Source organism: Rhinatrema bivittatum, chromosome 7 (assembly GCF_901001135.1).
Source record: "Rhinatrema bivittatum chromosome 7, aRhiBiv1.1, whole genome shotgun sequence".
Taxonomy (NCBI): Eukaryota; Metazoa; Chordata; class Amphibia; order Gymnophiona; family Rhinatrematidae; genus Rhinatrema; species Rhinatrema bivittatum.
Genome location: NC_042621.1, coordinates 105,456,540 through 105,471,855, shown reverse-complemented (window position 1 = coordinate 105,471,855; position 15,316 = coordinate 105,456,540). Strand labels below are relative to the sequence as shown.

General features: G+C 47.9%; 1 protein-coding gene across 1 annotated transcript in view; it reads left to right on the top strand.

Annotated features, from left to right (window-relative positions):
• Positions 1-15,316, top strand: part of ZNRF1 (zinc and ring finger 1) — a 235,969-nt gene that overhangs the window by 194,565 nt on the left and 26,088 nt on the right. The window contains exons 3-4 of the mRNA XM_029608873.1: positions 772-877; positions 2,821-2,910. Of these exons, the coding sequence (XP_029464733.1) occupies positions 772-877; positions 2,821-2,878 (164 nt within the window). The 3' untranslated portion in view covers positions 2,879-2,910. The remainder of the gene's footprint in view (positions 1-771; positions 878-2,820; positions 2,911-15,316) is intronic.

The following is a 15,316-nucleotide window of genomic DNA, read 5'->3' as shown; positions in this document are numbered from 1 at the left end:
GCACTGCTTATAAAAAGCAGGGCCAACCCCTTTTCGGAAGCGCCCCCACACTCACACACCTTGTAAGTCTCCGTTTTTTCCCAGGACGTCACTGCTGCTCTTCCGGGGCAGTCTATTCAAAACTCCATCCGCAGATCCAGAAGCTTAAATCCCTACCTCCCACGTGCAGACAGCCCTCTCTTAACTTTCCCTTGTTTTACTGCGAATCAAATCACTACCCTTGCTTGCTCATGGTTGTTGTGTGTCTGCTCCTGGCCGACAGAGCTGAGAAACCCCCCCCCCCCCAAAACTGCAAGCCACAGTAGTGGGGGACAAATGCACCTTTTTGTTGGTTCAGCTCCCCGTCCTCCCAAAATAAGTCCAGTGATTTGGTGAGCCGCACTCGCATTCCTCTGCCCGTTCACTCTAGTGCAATAAAAGGAGGGAGGAGGTGGTGGTGACCTAAGGATCTGAGCCACAGAGCTTCCGGTCAGGAGGACATCTGAGAAGTAAGTTCATGTTCCAGCTCTCCTGGCTGACAAGGGTCGCTTTCTCATCCTGAATCTTGGCAATTCTGATCTCCTCCATTTGGAAGCGACCCATGTAGGCCAAGCACCAAAAGCACAGGTCACCTGGCCCAGCCCTTCCAGCGGTGGCTGCCGAGTGTGTCTGAAATACTCTAACTGCGAAGTTCACGTTCATCTCGTAGGGGTGGGAAGAGCTCTCTTTGGTGTAAGTTGTTTTCACCTCCCCCCCCCCATCTAACCGCAGTCCCTTTTTTCTTTCCTTCAGATGATGTGCTCACAAAGGACACGGGGGAATGTGTGATCTGTCTGGAGGAGCTGCTACAGGGGGACACGATAGCCAGGCTGCCCTGCCTCTGCATTTATCACAAAAGGTACAGGATTTTGAAGCAGCATAAGCGCAATGAGTTCTGTGAGCAGTGTTTTTATTTCTCTGCGTGGCCACATGACAGACTTAGAAGATGGCAGCAGATAAAGGCCATGTAAGCCCATCCACGGAGGGATAAAAGTTGTTTTGCACTTTGTATCTGCCAATGTGTTGTAGCAAAGAAGCAAGCGTGCTTCCGGCTGAGAGACAGCACGAGTCAAGAGGTGACGTTTGGGGGTTACTGGATGGATTTTTTTTTTTCTTGGTCTCCAGGATTGGATGACCTGCTCTCTAGGCCTGGGGGACTTGGAGGGTGGACACAAGTTTATAGAGCCTTTCGTTTATGGGACTGGGTGGCTCAATGGGTGAGCACAGGATTATAAAATCTTTACCAATAAGTTGCTGGTTCCAGTCTCAATCAGCTGGATGTCGACTGAAAAAAAAAATCATTTACCATATGAGAGCATTTGGGGGCCTTTGTTAAATGACCTGGTGGTCTCAGTCCAGTTTCCAGCGGGCAAATATCTATATGTCCAAAACTAATATCTAAATTTGGCAATAGCTGACACTATTGTTGGCAGTTAGCAAAGAGCCCAAAACTTGGAACAGGCATGGAGACTAAATTAAGTCTCACTCTTAGAAATACTTCTAAAGCAGGCTTTTGAGGCCTGTGGGGAAAGCTTATTCCTTCCAGAATAATTCCTCTCCCCCCTCACATTGTACAGCAGCACTGAGGAGCACAGATTTAATGGTGGTCCTTTTTCCACAATAATCCTTCCTCTCATGCTCCCCCCCCCCCCCCCCCCCCCCCCCCAGCAGTTGGTACCAGGTTGTCAGGTCGTATTCAACCCTATGTGCTGTGGAAGCTCCAAGTTTACACAGATGAAAGATATTGCCCTAAGAAGTTTGCAAGCCCCACTGAATGGGGGGGAACATTTGTCTTGATGGTAGAGATGCAAGGTAGCCACTTGGTGCTCCGAGCATATCTTTTGAGGAATTGGAGTGGACAGTGGAGCATCAGCAGGTACAGCCTCTAGTCAAGGTTGGCATAAATCCTACCTTGAGTTATGCTCTGTCCTGTTGGGTAGTGTAATAGAGGAATTTTTCCCTTAGCACCATTGGGCTACCTTCTACAGCAGTCAGGACCAGTGAGCACTGATGGCTGAAGCATGCAGTAGCTTAGCAACTAAAAGACCAGAAATAACATCCCTTTCCTGTGTAGGACTCCAAAAACGACTCCAGTATCTTTACGGTGACATAGGTGGGGGTCAGTTCTGATGGTTGTAGGGCTTAATAGAAGTTTCCTCTCCTCTCACGCTGTTCAGCCCCACTGAGGAGCAGTGGTCATCCTCATCCCCTTACCACAGTAACCCCATCTCCTCTCGCCTTGCATTACGTCTGCACCAAGGAGCACACGTGGGATGCTCCTCGAGAGCCTTCACTCCTGCGTTAGGAGCACAGATCTCTCTCTCTCCAGCGCCTCTTCTCACGTTCGGTGGCAGCACGGATGATCCTTTCTGCAGTAACCCTGCCTCCATTACCTCTTACTCTGTACAGCACATGGCACTGATGAGAACCCTTTACGGGTCTGAATCAGAATTAGTTGGGTTACTAATTTCAGCCCAGGATGCCATCTTCCTGTCTAGATGCATGGCTTGCATGATGCATTACCACAGGGTGCCTTAGGTCAGGGGAACTGCAGTATGGACTTTAAACCAAATATGCAAAATGATAAATTGTACAAACTAAACTATTTTCTCTCCTCCTCCTTACTTGCTCTGTGCTGCTTTCCCTCTCCTTTCTTTTCCTTACTTGCTCTCCTCCCCCTCCCCCCTTTTTGTGCTGCTCTTGTCTCCCATCTTCCTATTGATTCTTCATCCCTCACCCCTTCCCATTCTGGCTCTCTTGTCCTCCATCCCGCTCCTTGTATCTTTTTGCTCTCCCGCGCAGCTGTATAGATTCCTGGTTTGAAGTGAACAGATCCTGTCCAGAGCATCCTTCGGATTGACCCCTGGGCACCTTTGCTGACTACTCTCCAAGGTTTGAGGCGCTTTCCTATCTGTTGTTTTTCTGGGTGCGTGGGGGGGGGGGGGGGGGGAGTCTGGGTTAACTTGAGGGTGCTGGGCTGGGATGAGGAGAAATGAGGTGGTGTGGAATAGAAAGAGAAAACAGAAAAGGAATTCTATTTAAAAAGCAGCATGGATTGCCTGCTCATGCAACATGATTTAGATTGCACATCTATGGGTCCAGCCTGGTGGAAGGACTTAGGTCTTCTCCCTGAGTTGGCTGGGGACACTTCAGAGGCAGGGTTCACATTCCCCGGAGGGCATCATCTCAGTGGCGACACCTAGTGGCTGAATTTAGGGCCCATGCTCGCAGGCCTCTGGCCATAGACTGTTCCTGCATTGACTGGACCAAGGTGAGTTGGGAGGAGAAAAAAAATCCTGGGGCGTTGTAAATGAAGGTGCCTGGTGCCAGATCCCAGCCCAGCTTCCAATTATACTGGAAATCCAAAGGAGCAAGAGCAAACAGGGGGAGCAAAAAAGCTGCCTTTCTCCTAGGAAGCAAATTATCTTAAATCAAGATCACTTACCCAGGTTTTAAACAACTAGACTATCCCCAAAAATCACTTGGCACATATATACCCTTTAATCAAATGTTATTGCCGTATTCTATATTTTATTACTACAAAATTATAGTAGCCACATACTTATTATGAGGAAGGGTGGTGGTTTCATATTATACTGATCGGGCACTCTCCATGTTGCCTCTTAGCACTTCTGTTTTTTAATCTTTAACTCACCTCCCCCCAACCTCCATTTACTTCATAAGAATTTTTTATTGAAAAATATGGCAAATTTTGCTAAATACTGTTAAAATATTTTTTGTTGCTTTTTGTATTTTACTTGTGCACACTTGCCTCTTAATTGTTATCCCCCATCAGAAAAAGTTTTTTTTTTTTTACTTAGCTTGTTTTATTGTTCTTCATGTCCTTTGTTTGAAAATATGATTTTCTAAGTGTCCAAGATGTCAAACAGTAAAAATGTCGACTTGTACAAATCTGTTTCAAGCAAATCCGCTATTGTTACTCATCCGGTGCCCAAAAGCCTCCTCTCCGTGCCAATTTGATGGTTCTCTTCCAATTCTTAACTCCTAACCTTTTAAAGTCATGTTAGAGACATCCAGTCAAGTTGATCGTTCAGTCCATCTGGTTGTTCAGGGTTTAATTTGAAAATCCAAGCTTGTTCCCGGTGGTTTAATAAGGTCCGACTCACTGATGTTTCTCCAAAACTGTCAGTAACTGTCCATCTGAACTGGTCAAAAGTATGGTTTTGCTCAATACAGTGGGGAACTATTGGTGCTGTCATTGTAGTCTTATTTAGTTGGGACCGGTGTTCTATGATCCTTGATCTTATCGCCCTGCTGGTCCAGCCTCCGTATACCTTTGGACCAAGGACATATAATGGCATATACGACCGATTTTAGTAGTGCAGTCTGTGTCCTTGTTTCTGTATACTATATATCCTGACCCTGGATGTGTCCATGTCGTCCCTTCTATGGTCGTATGACATGCTGTACACTTGCCACATTTCTTATGTGTCCCCACTGTATGATCTGTACTGTCTGTGTTGAGCATGGACTACATTATCCCGAATGTTCCCTCCCCTCTTGGTGGCTATCATAGGCACTTCTTCAAAAATGCCATGCAATGCTAGTACAATGCCAATGCCTTTTTATAGATTCTATAATATCTGACGTGGAAGTACACACACCAGCCTGTTTTGTTCTTTGTTTGGCTTGTAGTGTAAAAGGGTCTCTGTCACCATAGCTTGCCCTTTTGTATGCCTTTCTAACCACACTGCTGGGGTAACCTCTCTCCAGAAATCTGCGGCTCAAAAGATCAGCCTGATGTTTAAATTCGGTGAGGGTGGTACAGATACGGCATATCCGGAAAAACTGGGATACAGGTAACCCTTGTTTAAATCCTACTGGATGATGGCAAGCAGGGTGGTAGTCCTCACAATGGGTGACATCATTGGATGCAGCCCGGCATGGAACTTTGATCTCAAAGGTTCTAGAACTCTGGAACATGTACTACTGAGCATGTGCAGCTGTAGTCATCACCCTGCCCACTCAGTCTCTGGTTTTTTTCTGCAGAGCCATGTGGTTGTGGAAGCTGTGTGCTCATGGTATTGAACTTTGTGCTCTCCTCACGGTTTTTGTAAGTGATTTTTTTTTTTTTTTTCTAGACGCTCGGGTGACAGTTTTTTTGGCCTTGAATGGATCAAGCGCAGGGGTCGCCATTTTCTTGAGGCACCCTGGTACACTGGGCATCTGAGCGCAGTGGTCCCGTGCCCTCTAGGCTGCTTGGTGGTGTTTTCTACGAGGCACTGAGAAGTTCTATGTTGTCCCTTCACAGGTTATGGCTCTTGGAGCCTTAGTGCTTGCGAGACCCATCAAGCTCACTGCATAGACACCCTCAGACGTATAAGTGAGCTGTCTTGGGTATCGGTGATCTGTGTATGGGTTGCAGGGCTTCTCCTTGCAGATGCCCATGGTCTCTTTGGTACCTCAGATACATCAATACCTGCGGGCACCAGAGTCTGTATCAGGGCCACTGGGTGATCGGTGTCCATCAGCACCTGTGGCACCAGGGGTGGCGCTGTATGCCATCGAAGCCTTGTGTATAGAGTCGCCAGGTGCACTTGTGGTGGCTTTGAGTCGGTGAACACAAAAGCACCATGGGCCCTATGGGCTCTGTCACCTCTCTAGGCACCAGTAGCTGCAGTTGGAGGTCGCGGGACTTGACCGTAGAACCCCATGGGCCCCTTTGGTCACCAGGGACTTTGCTGCTGCTGTTCCCTGAGGGAATCTAAGGTGAGCCATTCTCGCCTGCCTTTCACAGCGTTATCAAGTACTGGAGGGTCAATGCCATAGACTGCCACCCTCCACCATGCCTTACCCAGAGCGCCACTGGTTCTGGGGACACCATCGTCACGCTGTTCACTCCGCTGGAATTACCGTGACATGGGTGTGCAACTTGCGTGGTCGGGAAAGGCTAGGCATCTACTCAGAGTGCCTTGGGCAATGGCAGATGGCATTCTCTCTCTCTGTAGTCCTCAGCTATACCAGGGTTCTGCCATCATCCCATCATGGTCTCGGTATCTTCATCAATTCTGCACTGCACGGTGCTGAGGAGCACTGGCAGAGGAGGCATCCACACACTCTGCTTTATCGTGTACAGCATGTAGCCACAGACTCTGGCACGTGGTGCGTTGTCCTTGCTGTGGCACGGGATTCCACTCACAGGCCTGGCACATGGGACCATAGGTGTGCCGCCATCCATAGGATGGGATATCACTATATGAGTACCGCTCGGCGTGCTTTACAGCAGAGGGCTCGTTCCTCTGGTTGCCCTCTGCCATCTGGGCGTCTGTGTGTGTGTTTTTATCTCTTGGCAGACATAAAAGGTTGTGTTTCACAGTCACAGGACTGACATAGGACTGTGTTCCTGGTCGAACTCTGAGGGGAGCAGACATTGGGAGAATGGTTTGGGAGTCCTCTCCTTCCTCAGCAGAGGAATATCTTTCGAACTCTCCCCTGTTCAAAGCTCCTGTTTTGTGGGGAAGCCCCTGAGGCTCTGGCCCTGGCAGGATTTCTCTGAACCGGGGCTTTGATTCTTGAAACATCTCCTTGGAGACCAGGGCCAGGGGTCGGCAGCAGCAGTTGTTGGACTGTTTTTGCTGGGGCTCCTCCGTGGGATTACTGTGGCTAAGACTTGCTGCTTGTGAGTTGAACGCATTGGCACCTCAGCAATCAGTGATTGTGCCTCAACTCCCCTCTGGGAAGTTGAAAGGTCTTTTGGGATTGGGAGGCCCCAATCCCGTTGCTTCCCCCTCCCCCTATGGAAGGGGAGATTTGATTGGGTGCCAGGATAGATTAACCTGTTCTTGACAAGGAGCTCTTGGGTGAGCTTCAGGCCTGCTACTTCGACATGCAGTGTCTATCTCAGGCCCTGCTGTGATTTGCTGCTTGGGTTTCTTGTCCTTCTGATGTTAGCGGACCGCAGTTTCTCTCTGGGGGCTCTCTGGCCCCAATGTGTTTTTGGTTGTCTTTTAGCACTGATGGAAGATGTGCAGTTGTCTTCTTCTAAGAGTCTTTCTCTTGTCTACACCTCTGGGTTCTTCCTGTATCCAGGAGGTTCTAGACCTATTGTCAGGGTTTACTTATTAAGAACTCTCCTTGTACTGTTTTCTGTGATGCAGAGTTTTCTTCTGCTTGCACTCATATCACTCCTCTGCCTAAGGCACCCCTGCTGCTCAGGAGGGTTTCTCTCACTGTTCTATGGTTTTTCTTTGTATAACCCAACTCCAGCCTGGACCCCTGGTGGGTTGGCTGCCTCACAGACAAAAGGGAGAAAGGTGCTTTCAGCAGTGTGTGGTTTTCCACTTTGTCCTGCTCGAACAGCCTATAGCTAGGGATTGATCCATGTGTGAGGACTTCCATCCTGCTTGTCCTCCAAAGAAAGCTATGTTGCCTACCTGTAACAGGTGTTCTCCTAGGACAGCAAGATGTTGGTCCTTATGAAACTCACCCACCTCCCCTGGGAGTTGTTTTCTCCATGCATTAGCTATATCATGGACTAAAGGACTCTGCCTAGGGAGCAGGGTGATGATTACAGCTGCACATGCTCAGTAGAGCATGTTTGAAAGTTCTAGTTTCTTTGAAATCAAAGTTCCATGCCGGGCTTCATCCAATGATGTCGCCAATGTGTGAGGACAGACATCCTGCTGTCCTAGGAGAACACGTATTACAGGTAAGCAACTCTGCTATATGTTGGGTGCTGAAAAAGCAAAACTTGGCTCAAGATGCACGAAGTAACAATCGCCAAGCACAACCACATATGTTAGGAAAAGGACATTTAAAAATCTGGATGTTGCTGTGGTGGTGGCTTCCACTGGTCAGTGTGTGTTGAGGTTATGTCTTAAAGGAGATGACCCTCCGGACCTCAGGTTGGAGGGGGGGGGGGGGGTGTCATATGATATGATATGGTTGGGCACTGCCCCCACCACAATCTCACCAGCTTCATTTCTGTGACACTTTTCCCCTCTTTCATGCCCCCCCCCCCCACACCAATCTCGTGAGCCAGCACAATAAGGTTACGCCCAAGCTGTAGCCTTGAGACAGCAGTGTTGTCGCGTCCTTTCAAGAGTTAAGATCTCACAGCAAAAAATGGTTATGGGAAGATGAAGCAGAAAGGAAAGTGCCTGAGTTTGCTAGACACGTCTTTCGTCATTGACAGTGGGTGGCTGAGGGAAGAGTGGGAAAACGGTCCATAATCAAGTGGTTATAACTTAATCTGCATGCCCTTTCTTCTTAGGGAGAACTTAAGTCTTGCTCCCTAAGCCTTGGGGACAGTGCAGAACTTGGTGAAAAGTTACCAATTCAGTCTTTTCAGAAATGTAACTAGAAAGTGAGTCAGACTGTTTTATTTGTACAGTTGATAGATGCGGTAATGTTTGTGGCTGTCAGTACCTGACATGTTACCAGTTATAGGGTTTCTGCTCCTGAAGGGAAGAAAGACATTGAAAAAAAAAATAGGAAGGAGAGCAAAGAGGAGAAGGTATAGAAGTAAGGTGGGAATGTACAGAAGGAGACGAGGATAAGGAATGAAACAGTAGAAGGAAAGGACATAAGAATTGCTATACTGTGTCTGACCAAAGGTCCATCAAGCCCAGTATCCTGTTTCCAACAGTGGCCAGTCCAAGACACAGGTACTTGGCAGGATCCCAAGCTGCTTATCCCAGAGAGAAGCAGTGAATTTCCCCAAAATCCACCTTAATGATTTTCTTCCAGTAACGTCTTGCAAGGTCCTTTTGTTAAATCACAAGAGGATCGTGAGAAATTGCAACTCGGAATAATTAAATAATTTTGTATCAGCAAATTTGATCTTACTCATTGTTCCCATTTCTAGATCCTTTATAAATATGTTAAAAAGCAGTGGTCTCAGTACAGATCCTACTATTCACCTATCTCCATTGAGAAGATTGGCCATTTACCGGTAGTCCTATCTTTTTCTGTCTTTTAACTAGTTCTCAATCCATGACTTTAATTTTCTCAAGTCTCTCATGGGGTGCTTTGTGAAATGCTTACTGAAAATCCAGACACGCTGTATCAGCTAGCTCACCTTTATCCACGTTTGTGCATCAAGACTTCCCTTGGCTAATTCCATCAAACAATGACTATATGTTAAGTCATTTTGTTCTTTATAATAGTTTCAACCAATTTGCCCAGGACTGACACCTGGCTTACCCAGGGCTGGCGCGAGGCATTAGGAGGGTCACCTAGGGTGCTGGAAGTGGGCACGGTGCTGTTGCTGGATGTGAAGGCAGTTATTCTTTTTAACATAAAGGAGTGGGGTGGCAGGTTTGAAATTGTAGGACTTGCATGTTGGGATGTGTCGGTCAGCGAGGTAAGGGACCTCTGGAGAAGTGGGCACTGTGACTTGGGGATTGGGGAGGGAGAAATATGAAGGAATATGTCGTCATGACATCACCACCTAGTGTGACTGGACACCTTCGCACTGGGCTTACCAGTCTGTAGCTTCCTGAATCGCCCCTGGTACCCTTTTCAAAAACCCTGGCCACCCTCTAGTCTTCAGGTACTGTAGCTGTTTTTAATGATTAGTTTACAAAATACTGATAGTAGTTTTAGCGTCCAGGCAGATGAATCCAGAACCAGTGGGTTATGCATCTCTACCAGCAGATGGAGACTGAGCAAACTGATGTCACAGTATATATACTCCTGCAGTGACATCAGCCTGCCAGTATTCTCAGTCTCCAGCAGATGGTGGAGGTGCATCTCCCTACTGGGGATTGCTTCAGCTTTTAAAAGGAGAATTTAAAAAGGAAGATTAATTGCCCCCCCCCTCTCCTGCGGTGATACCAAATGGTCCCTCCCCCAGTTGAGAATTCCTGAGATGATTTCCGTGGTCCCTCAGTTGTTTACCTTGTTCCAGTAGCTGGTTTTTCAGCTGGCGTGGACTTAGCTGATTGTACAGCTTAAAGGCAACGGGTGCACGAAGCCTAGCGTGGCAGTGACAGCATATGCTGTCTCCTGCCGCAGCCAGAGATCGTCTCTGTACTCGGCCAGGAGGGGCTGAGCTCACATAAATGTTTAAAAAAAAAAAAAAAAAAAAAAAGAGACCTTTCAGAGACAGTGAAGGAGGGTTGTTTCAGGGATTCCTCTTCTCTGGTCTCCTAGCTCAGTGTGCAGTTCTGATGTTTTTCCTGTCCCGAAGGAGATTCAGGGATGGAGGCAGCCTGGCGAGTTGACCAGCCTCTTTTGGCTAGGCCCCGCTTTGAGGCTTTTCTGCTGTGCGCTGCGTGGTAGGCCGCAATAGCGTTTTTTGCACACTTTTGCCTGCGTGTTCGGCTGCCCCCTACTGGACATCGGTTCAGCTAAGGTTTCTGGCACACTGCATCCAAGTTGTGTGTCCAGGTTTGGGATGCTTAGTTGGGCGTTGGCTTGGGCGCCCAGGTTGTAGCAATGTCCTGTTTGGACACACATTTATCCTGAGCGCACAAATTGGGCTGTATTTGTGTGCGCTGAGGTTGGGATGTCTAGCCTTGCAGCGCCTAAACCCTTGGATGCTAAAATTTTGAACGCATAAAAAAAAAATGGCACCTATAGTTAAGAAATCTAAGCACCTTGCCCTGTGGGGCCGCCTGACATATTCGGGCATCTCAGCCTGGTGTGCCCTCTAACTTGTGCCAGTGCTGTTTAGAGGCTCAGGGAGAATTATCTTCCTCTGATTTTACTAAGCCTAGTTCTTCCCAGTCTGATGAGGTTATGGGTGAAGATGTCAGGAGAAATGCCTGATCTTGGAATTACCTTGACTGGTTCCTCGGCAGGGAATGGCAGCTTAGTGGGTGCTGCACAAGTGCCACCTGTTTTTGGTATGTATCCTTCTGCCTTTCTTGGGTAGAATTTTTTTCATGAATTGTAATCCTTTCTTCAGGTGCAGTCCTCAGTCCCGTCCAATCCTGTCAGGGTGGACCCTCGGATGGTCACCTCTCCCTCCTCTGGTACTACTTTTAAGCACCAAAAAACATCTCAAGCTGCAGGTGTTCCCGACAGGAATCTGGTGGGCACTGATGATGAGGCTGATCCTGACTCTCTGGAGGATGGGGAAATCCCTCCAGGATTGGAACCGTATTGGACTATATTGCAGTTCTTCCATAGAGATGAACTGCCGGCCTTGAACTCCCAGACATTGAAAATGCTGGGAGTCCCTGGGGCGGATTCCATGTCTGAGCCAAAGAAAAATCCCATTTTTGTTTCTTTGCATAAAGCCTCTTGGTTTTTCCTGGTTATGGAGGCCATTCAAGAATTGATTGATCTTGAATGGGACACCCCAAAGGCAAATTTGAAAGGGGGTTGGACCTTGGAAGGCCTTTACCCCCTGGACCCAGTGGTGAGAGAGCATCTGCATAACCCGAAAGTGGATGCGCTTGTCTGTGCCATCTTTAAACAGAAAACTATCCCTGTGGAGGGAGGAGCAGCGTTGAAGAAAGTGCATGATAGGAGAATTGAGGCCATCCTTAAACAAGCATTTGAAGTAATGGCAATGTTGTTCCCTGGTGGCTTGCTCTTGTTTGCTTCTCTCTCAGGAGGTGGTTGACTCTGGAGTAAATTCCAGGACAGTTATAGAATCTGCTGCTGCTGCCTTAGCGGATGCAGACTGTGATTTGGTTCGTACCTCGGCCAGAGTGGTGGCTTCGGTAATAGCAGCCAGATACTAGTTATGGCTGAGAAATTGGTCGGTTGATGCAACCTTCAAGGCTAACCTTACACAATTGACCTGTAAAGGCTCACTTTTGTTTAGAAGCGAGTTGGAGAAGCTAGCCAGTAAGTGGGGTGAATCTCTGGTTCCTTGGTTGCTGGAAGATATGCAGCAGTTATCGCATCCCTTTGGTATGAGCTGTTGACTTGGGAGTTCCAAGCATTTTTGTCTTTACAGAGGAACCACCTTTCAAAGGACTTGGCCTTTTGGCAGGTCTCAGTCCTTTCGTATCAGACAGCCCAAGCGGGGCGGGGGCTTGGGTAGTGGATCCTCCCGTGCCTCCCAGTGAAGGTTTGCCGACCTACCCCTGGGAATGGGAGGGGATGCCTCTCTCTTATCAGAGGTGGGTTAAGATCACATCGGATCAGTGGGTTCTGGAAGTGATTCAAAAAGGATATGTGCTGGAATTTCGCAGTGTTCCTTGGGACTTGTTCATAGTGTTTCCTTGCCACTCCCCACAGAAGAAGCAGGCGGTGGAGTGTACTCTGAGGACTGTGGTTCCAGTACCCACATCTAAGAAAATACGGGGCAATGTTCCATTTATTTCATTGTGCCCAAAAAGGGGAGGGTTCCTTTCGTCCCATCCTGGATCTCAGAGGGGGGTCAACCGTCATTTGCGGGTGACTCATTTTTGCATGGAAACATTGCATTCAGTAATGGCCATACAGTTGAATTTCTGACTTCCTTGGATCTGTCCAAGGCATACCTCCATATTCCTATCTGATTGGAACGCCAATGTTTTCTGCACTTTGAGGTGTTAGGGGTGCCATTATCAGTTTCGGGCGCTGCCTTTTGGTCTGGCCACTGCTCCCAGGACCTTTTTCCAAGGTTGTGGTGGTGGTGGCGGCAGAGCTGAGAGATGATGGGATCCTAGTGCACCCATATTTAGACAACTAATTGATTTGGACCAAGTCTCTTGAAGAGAGCTGTCTGGTGACCTGCAAGGTGATATCTCTGTTGCAGGACCTTGGTTGGATGAGGAACCTGGCCAGCCATTTCAGTCGTTGGAGTATCCGGGGGTGTGGTTCAACAGGAAGCAGGGCAAAGGTTTTCTGCACAAGCTCGTATTCAGAAGTTGATGTCACAGGTGCGTCTCTTGGTGAAAACTATATGCCTGACAGAATGGTCCTCTCTTCAGGTGCTTGGTTTGGCGGCAACCCTGGAAGTGGTGCCATGGGCAAGGGCGCATATGTGTCCACTTCAGCGCTCCCTGCTGTCTTATTGGAATCTGCACTCTCAGGACCATTCGATTCGGTTCCACCTGCCGATTGAAGACTGCTCTCACCTCAGTGGTGGTTGCAAGCAGATCATCTGAGAAGAGGGAATTTCTTTGACATTGGATTGGTTGGTACTTACAACAGATGTGAGCCTCCAAGGTTGGGGACCACACTGTCAGGAACTATCTGCACATGGATGCTTGAATACAGAGGAGACTCTCTGGAACATCAATCGGCTGGAAGCCCGGGCAGTCAGGCTGGCATGCTTGCAGTTCAACAGGCTGCAAGGTCGAGCGGTCTGGGTAATGTTGGACAGCATGACAACGATGGCTTAGATCAGCTGGCGGGAGGAATCAAGAAGCCAGCAAGTGTTGCAGTGGACCATTTCAGCATCATACATTGCAGGAAAAGGCAATGTAAGAGCAGACTTTCTTAACAGTCTGGACCCAGGAGAAATGGGTATTGTCTGTCGAGGCATTTCAGTTGATAGTGGATCACTGGGGCCTTCTGTTTCTAGACCCGCTGGCAACTTCTCACAATGTGAAAGTTACTCGATTCTTCAGTCACAGGAGAGATCCAAAGTCCTTGGGTATCTGTGCTGTCGTGCAGGCCTGGCCGGAAGGCAAGCTGCTCTACGCCTGCCCCCTTGGCCCATTTTGGGCAGAATAGTTCGGGGGGGGTCGAAGGCTACAGTGGGATGGTGCTCTTGATGGCACCGGATTGGCCCAGGAGACTTCCCCGCATAGGAATATGTTATAGCGGGGGGCCTGTCCTTCATGAAGGTCAGACTCTATTTTGTCTTACTGTATGGCCCTTGAGAGGGCTCACTTGTTAAGTGTGGATATTTTGCTGCGGTGATTGCCACCTTCAAGCACAAAAGTTCTCCACTTCCTTAGCCTATGTGCGGGTTTGGCGTGTGTTTGAGGCTTGGTGTGACTATCGAGATGTGCTTCTTCATTCAGGTAAGATCCCACTCATTTTGGAATTCCTGCAGGATGGGTCAAAGAATTGGCCCTTAATTCCTTGAAGATACAGGTAGCGGGTCTTGCCTGTTTCAGGGGCCAGGTGAATGGTGAATCCTTAACGTCTCATCCTGATGTGGTCCACTTCTTGAGGGGAGTGAAGCATCTTTGTTCGCCCTTGCAGTTACTGGTTCCCTTGTGGAGTCATAATCTGGTGCTGGATTTTCTGGTAGGTCCTATGTTTTGACCATTGCATGGCCTTTCCTGCAGTTACTGACCTTAAAAACAGTTTTTCTAGTGGCGATATGTTCTGTGCATCAAATTTCCGAGCTGCAGGCCTTGTCTTGCCAGAAGCCATTCCTTCGGGTGACTCCAGGGGCGATACAGCTGCGTACTTCATTCTTGCCTAAGGTGGTCTTGGATTTTCACTTGAATCAATCCCATTTTTTTGCCATCCTTGGATAAGGAAAGAGATATGGAGGAATATTACCCGTTGCATCCCTTGGATGTCGAGAGACGTTGTGAGGTATCTGGAGGTTTCTAAATCTTTTCAAAAGATGGATTGTTTGTCCTTCATGGTGGAGGTAAACAGGACGAGCTGGCTTCTCGGGCGATAAAGCTCGCTGGATTAAGGAGGAAGTCACAGCCACATATGTGGCCGCTGAAAAGCCGTTGCCTACTCAGGTTAGGGCTCATTCCACTAAGGCTCAGGCAGTGTCATTGGTGGAGGTTAGATTGTTGTCTTCCATTAACATTTGCTGAGCTGCGACGTGGACCTCCTTACACACACTTTCCAGGTGTTTTCTGGATGTACAGGCCCAGGAGGATGCAGCCTTTACACATGTGGTTTTTATCCGGACCCCGGGCAGCCTCCTGCCTTGTTCGGGAGTAGCTTGGGTACATCCCACTGATTCTGGATTCATCTGTCTAAACACTAAGAAATGAGAAATCAATACTTGCCTGATAATTTTCTTTTCTTTATGACAGATGAATCCAGCTTCCTGCCCTTGGCTGCCAAATGATTGTTATGGTTCTCCTGTGTGGCTATGTGTTCTAGGGGATTACTGGTGAGTGTTCATCCAGTCCCTAGACTAGTATTCATACATTCTCACCTGAGTTCAGTGTTTCTTGTTGGTTGAGTACAGAAATAGTTGTCTGTTTTTAATCAAGTTTTTTGCTAGTTTGCCCACAGTTGTGTTTGAAGAGAATACCGGCAGGCTGATGTCACTGCAAGAGTATATATATACTATGATGTCAGTTTGCTCAGATTCCATCTGCTGGTAGAGGTGCATAACCCATTTGTTCTGGATTCATCTGTCCTAAGGAAAAGAAAATTATCAGGTAAGTAGTAATTTCTCAGTTCGCAATTTCAATTTTTTCAGTTCTTTAAGCACTCTGGAACGTATACCATCTGGTCCAGG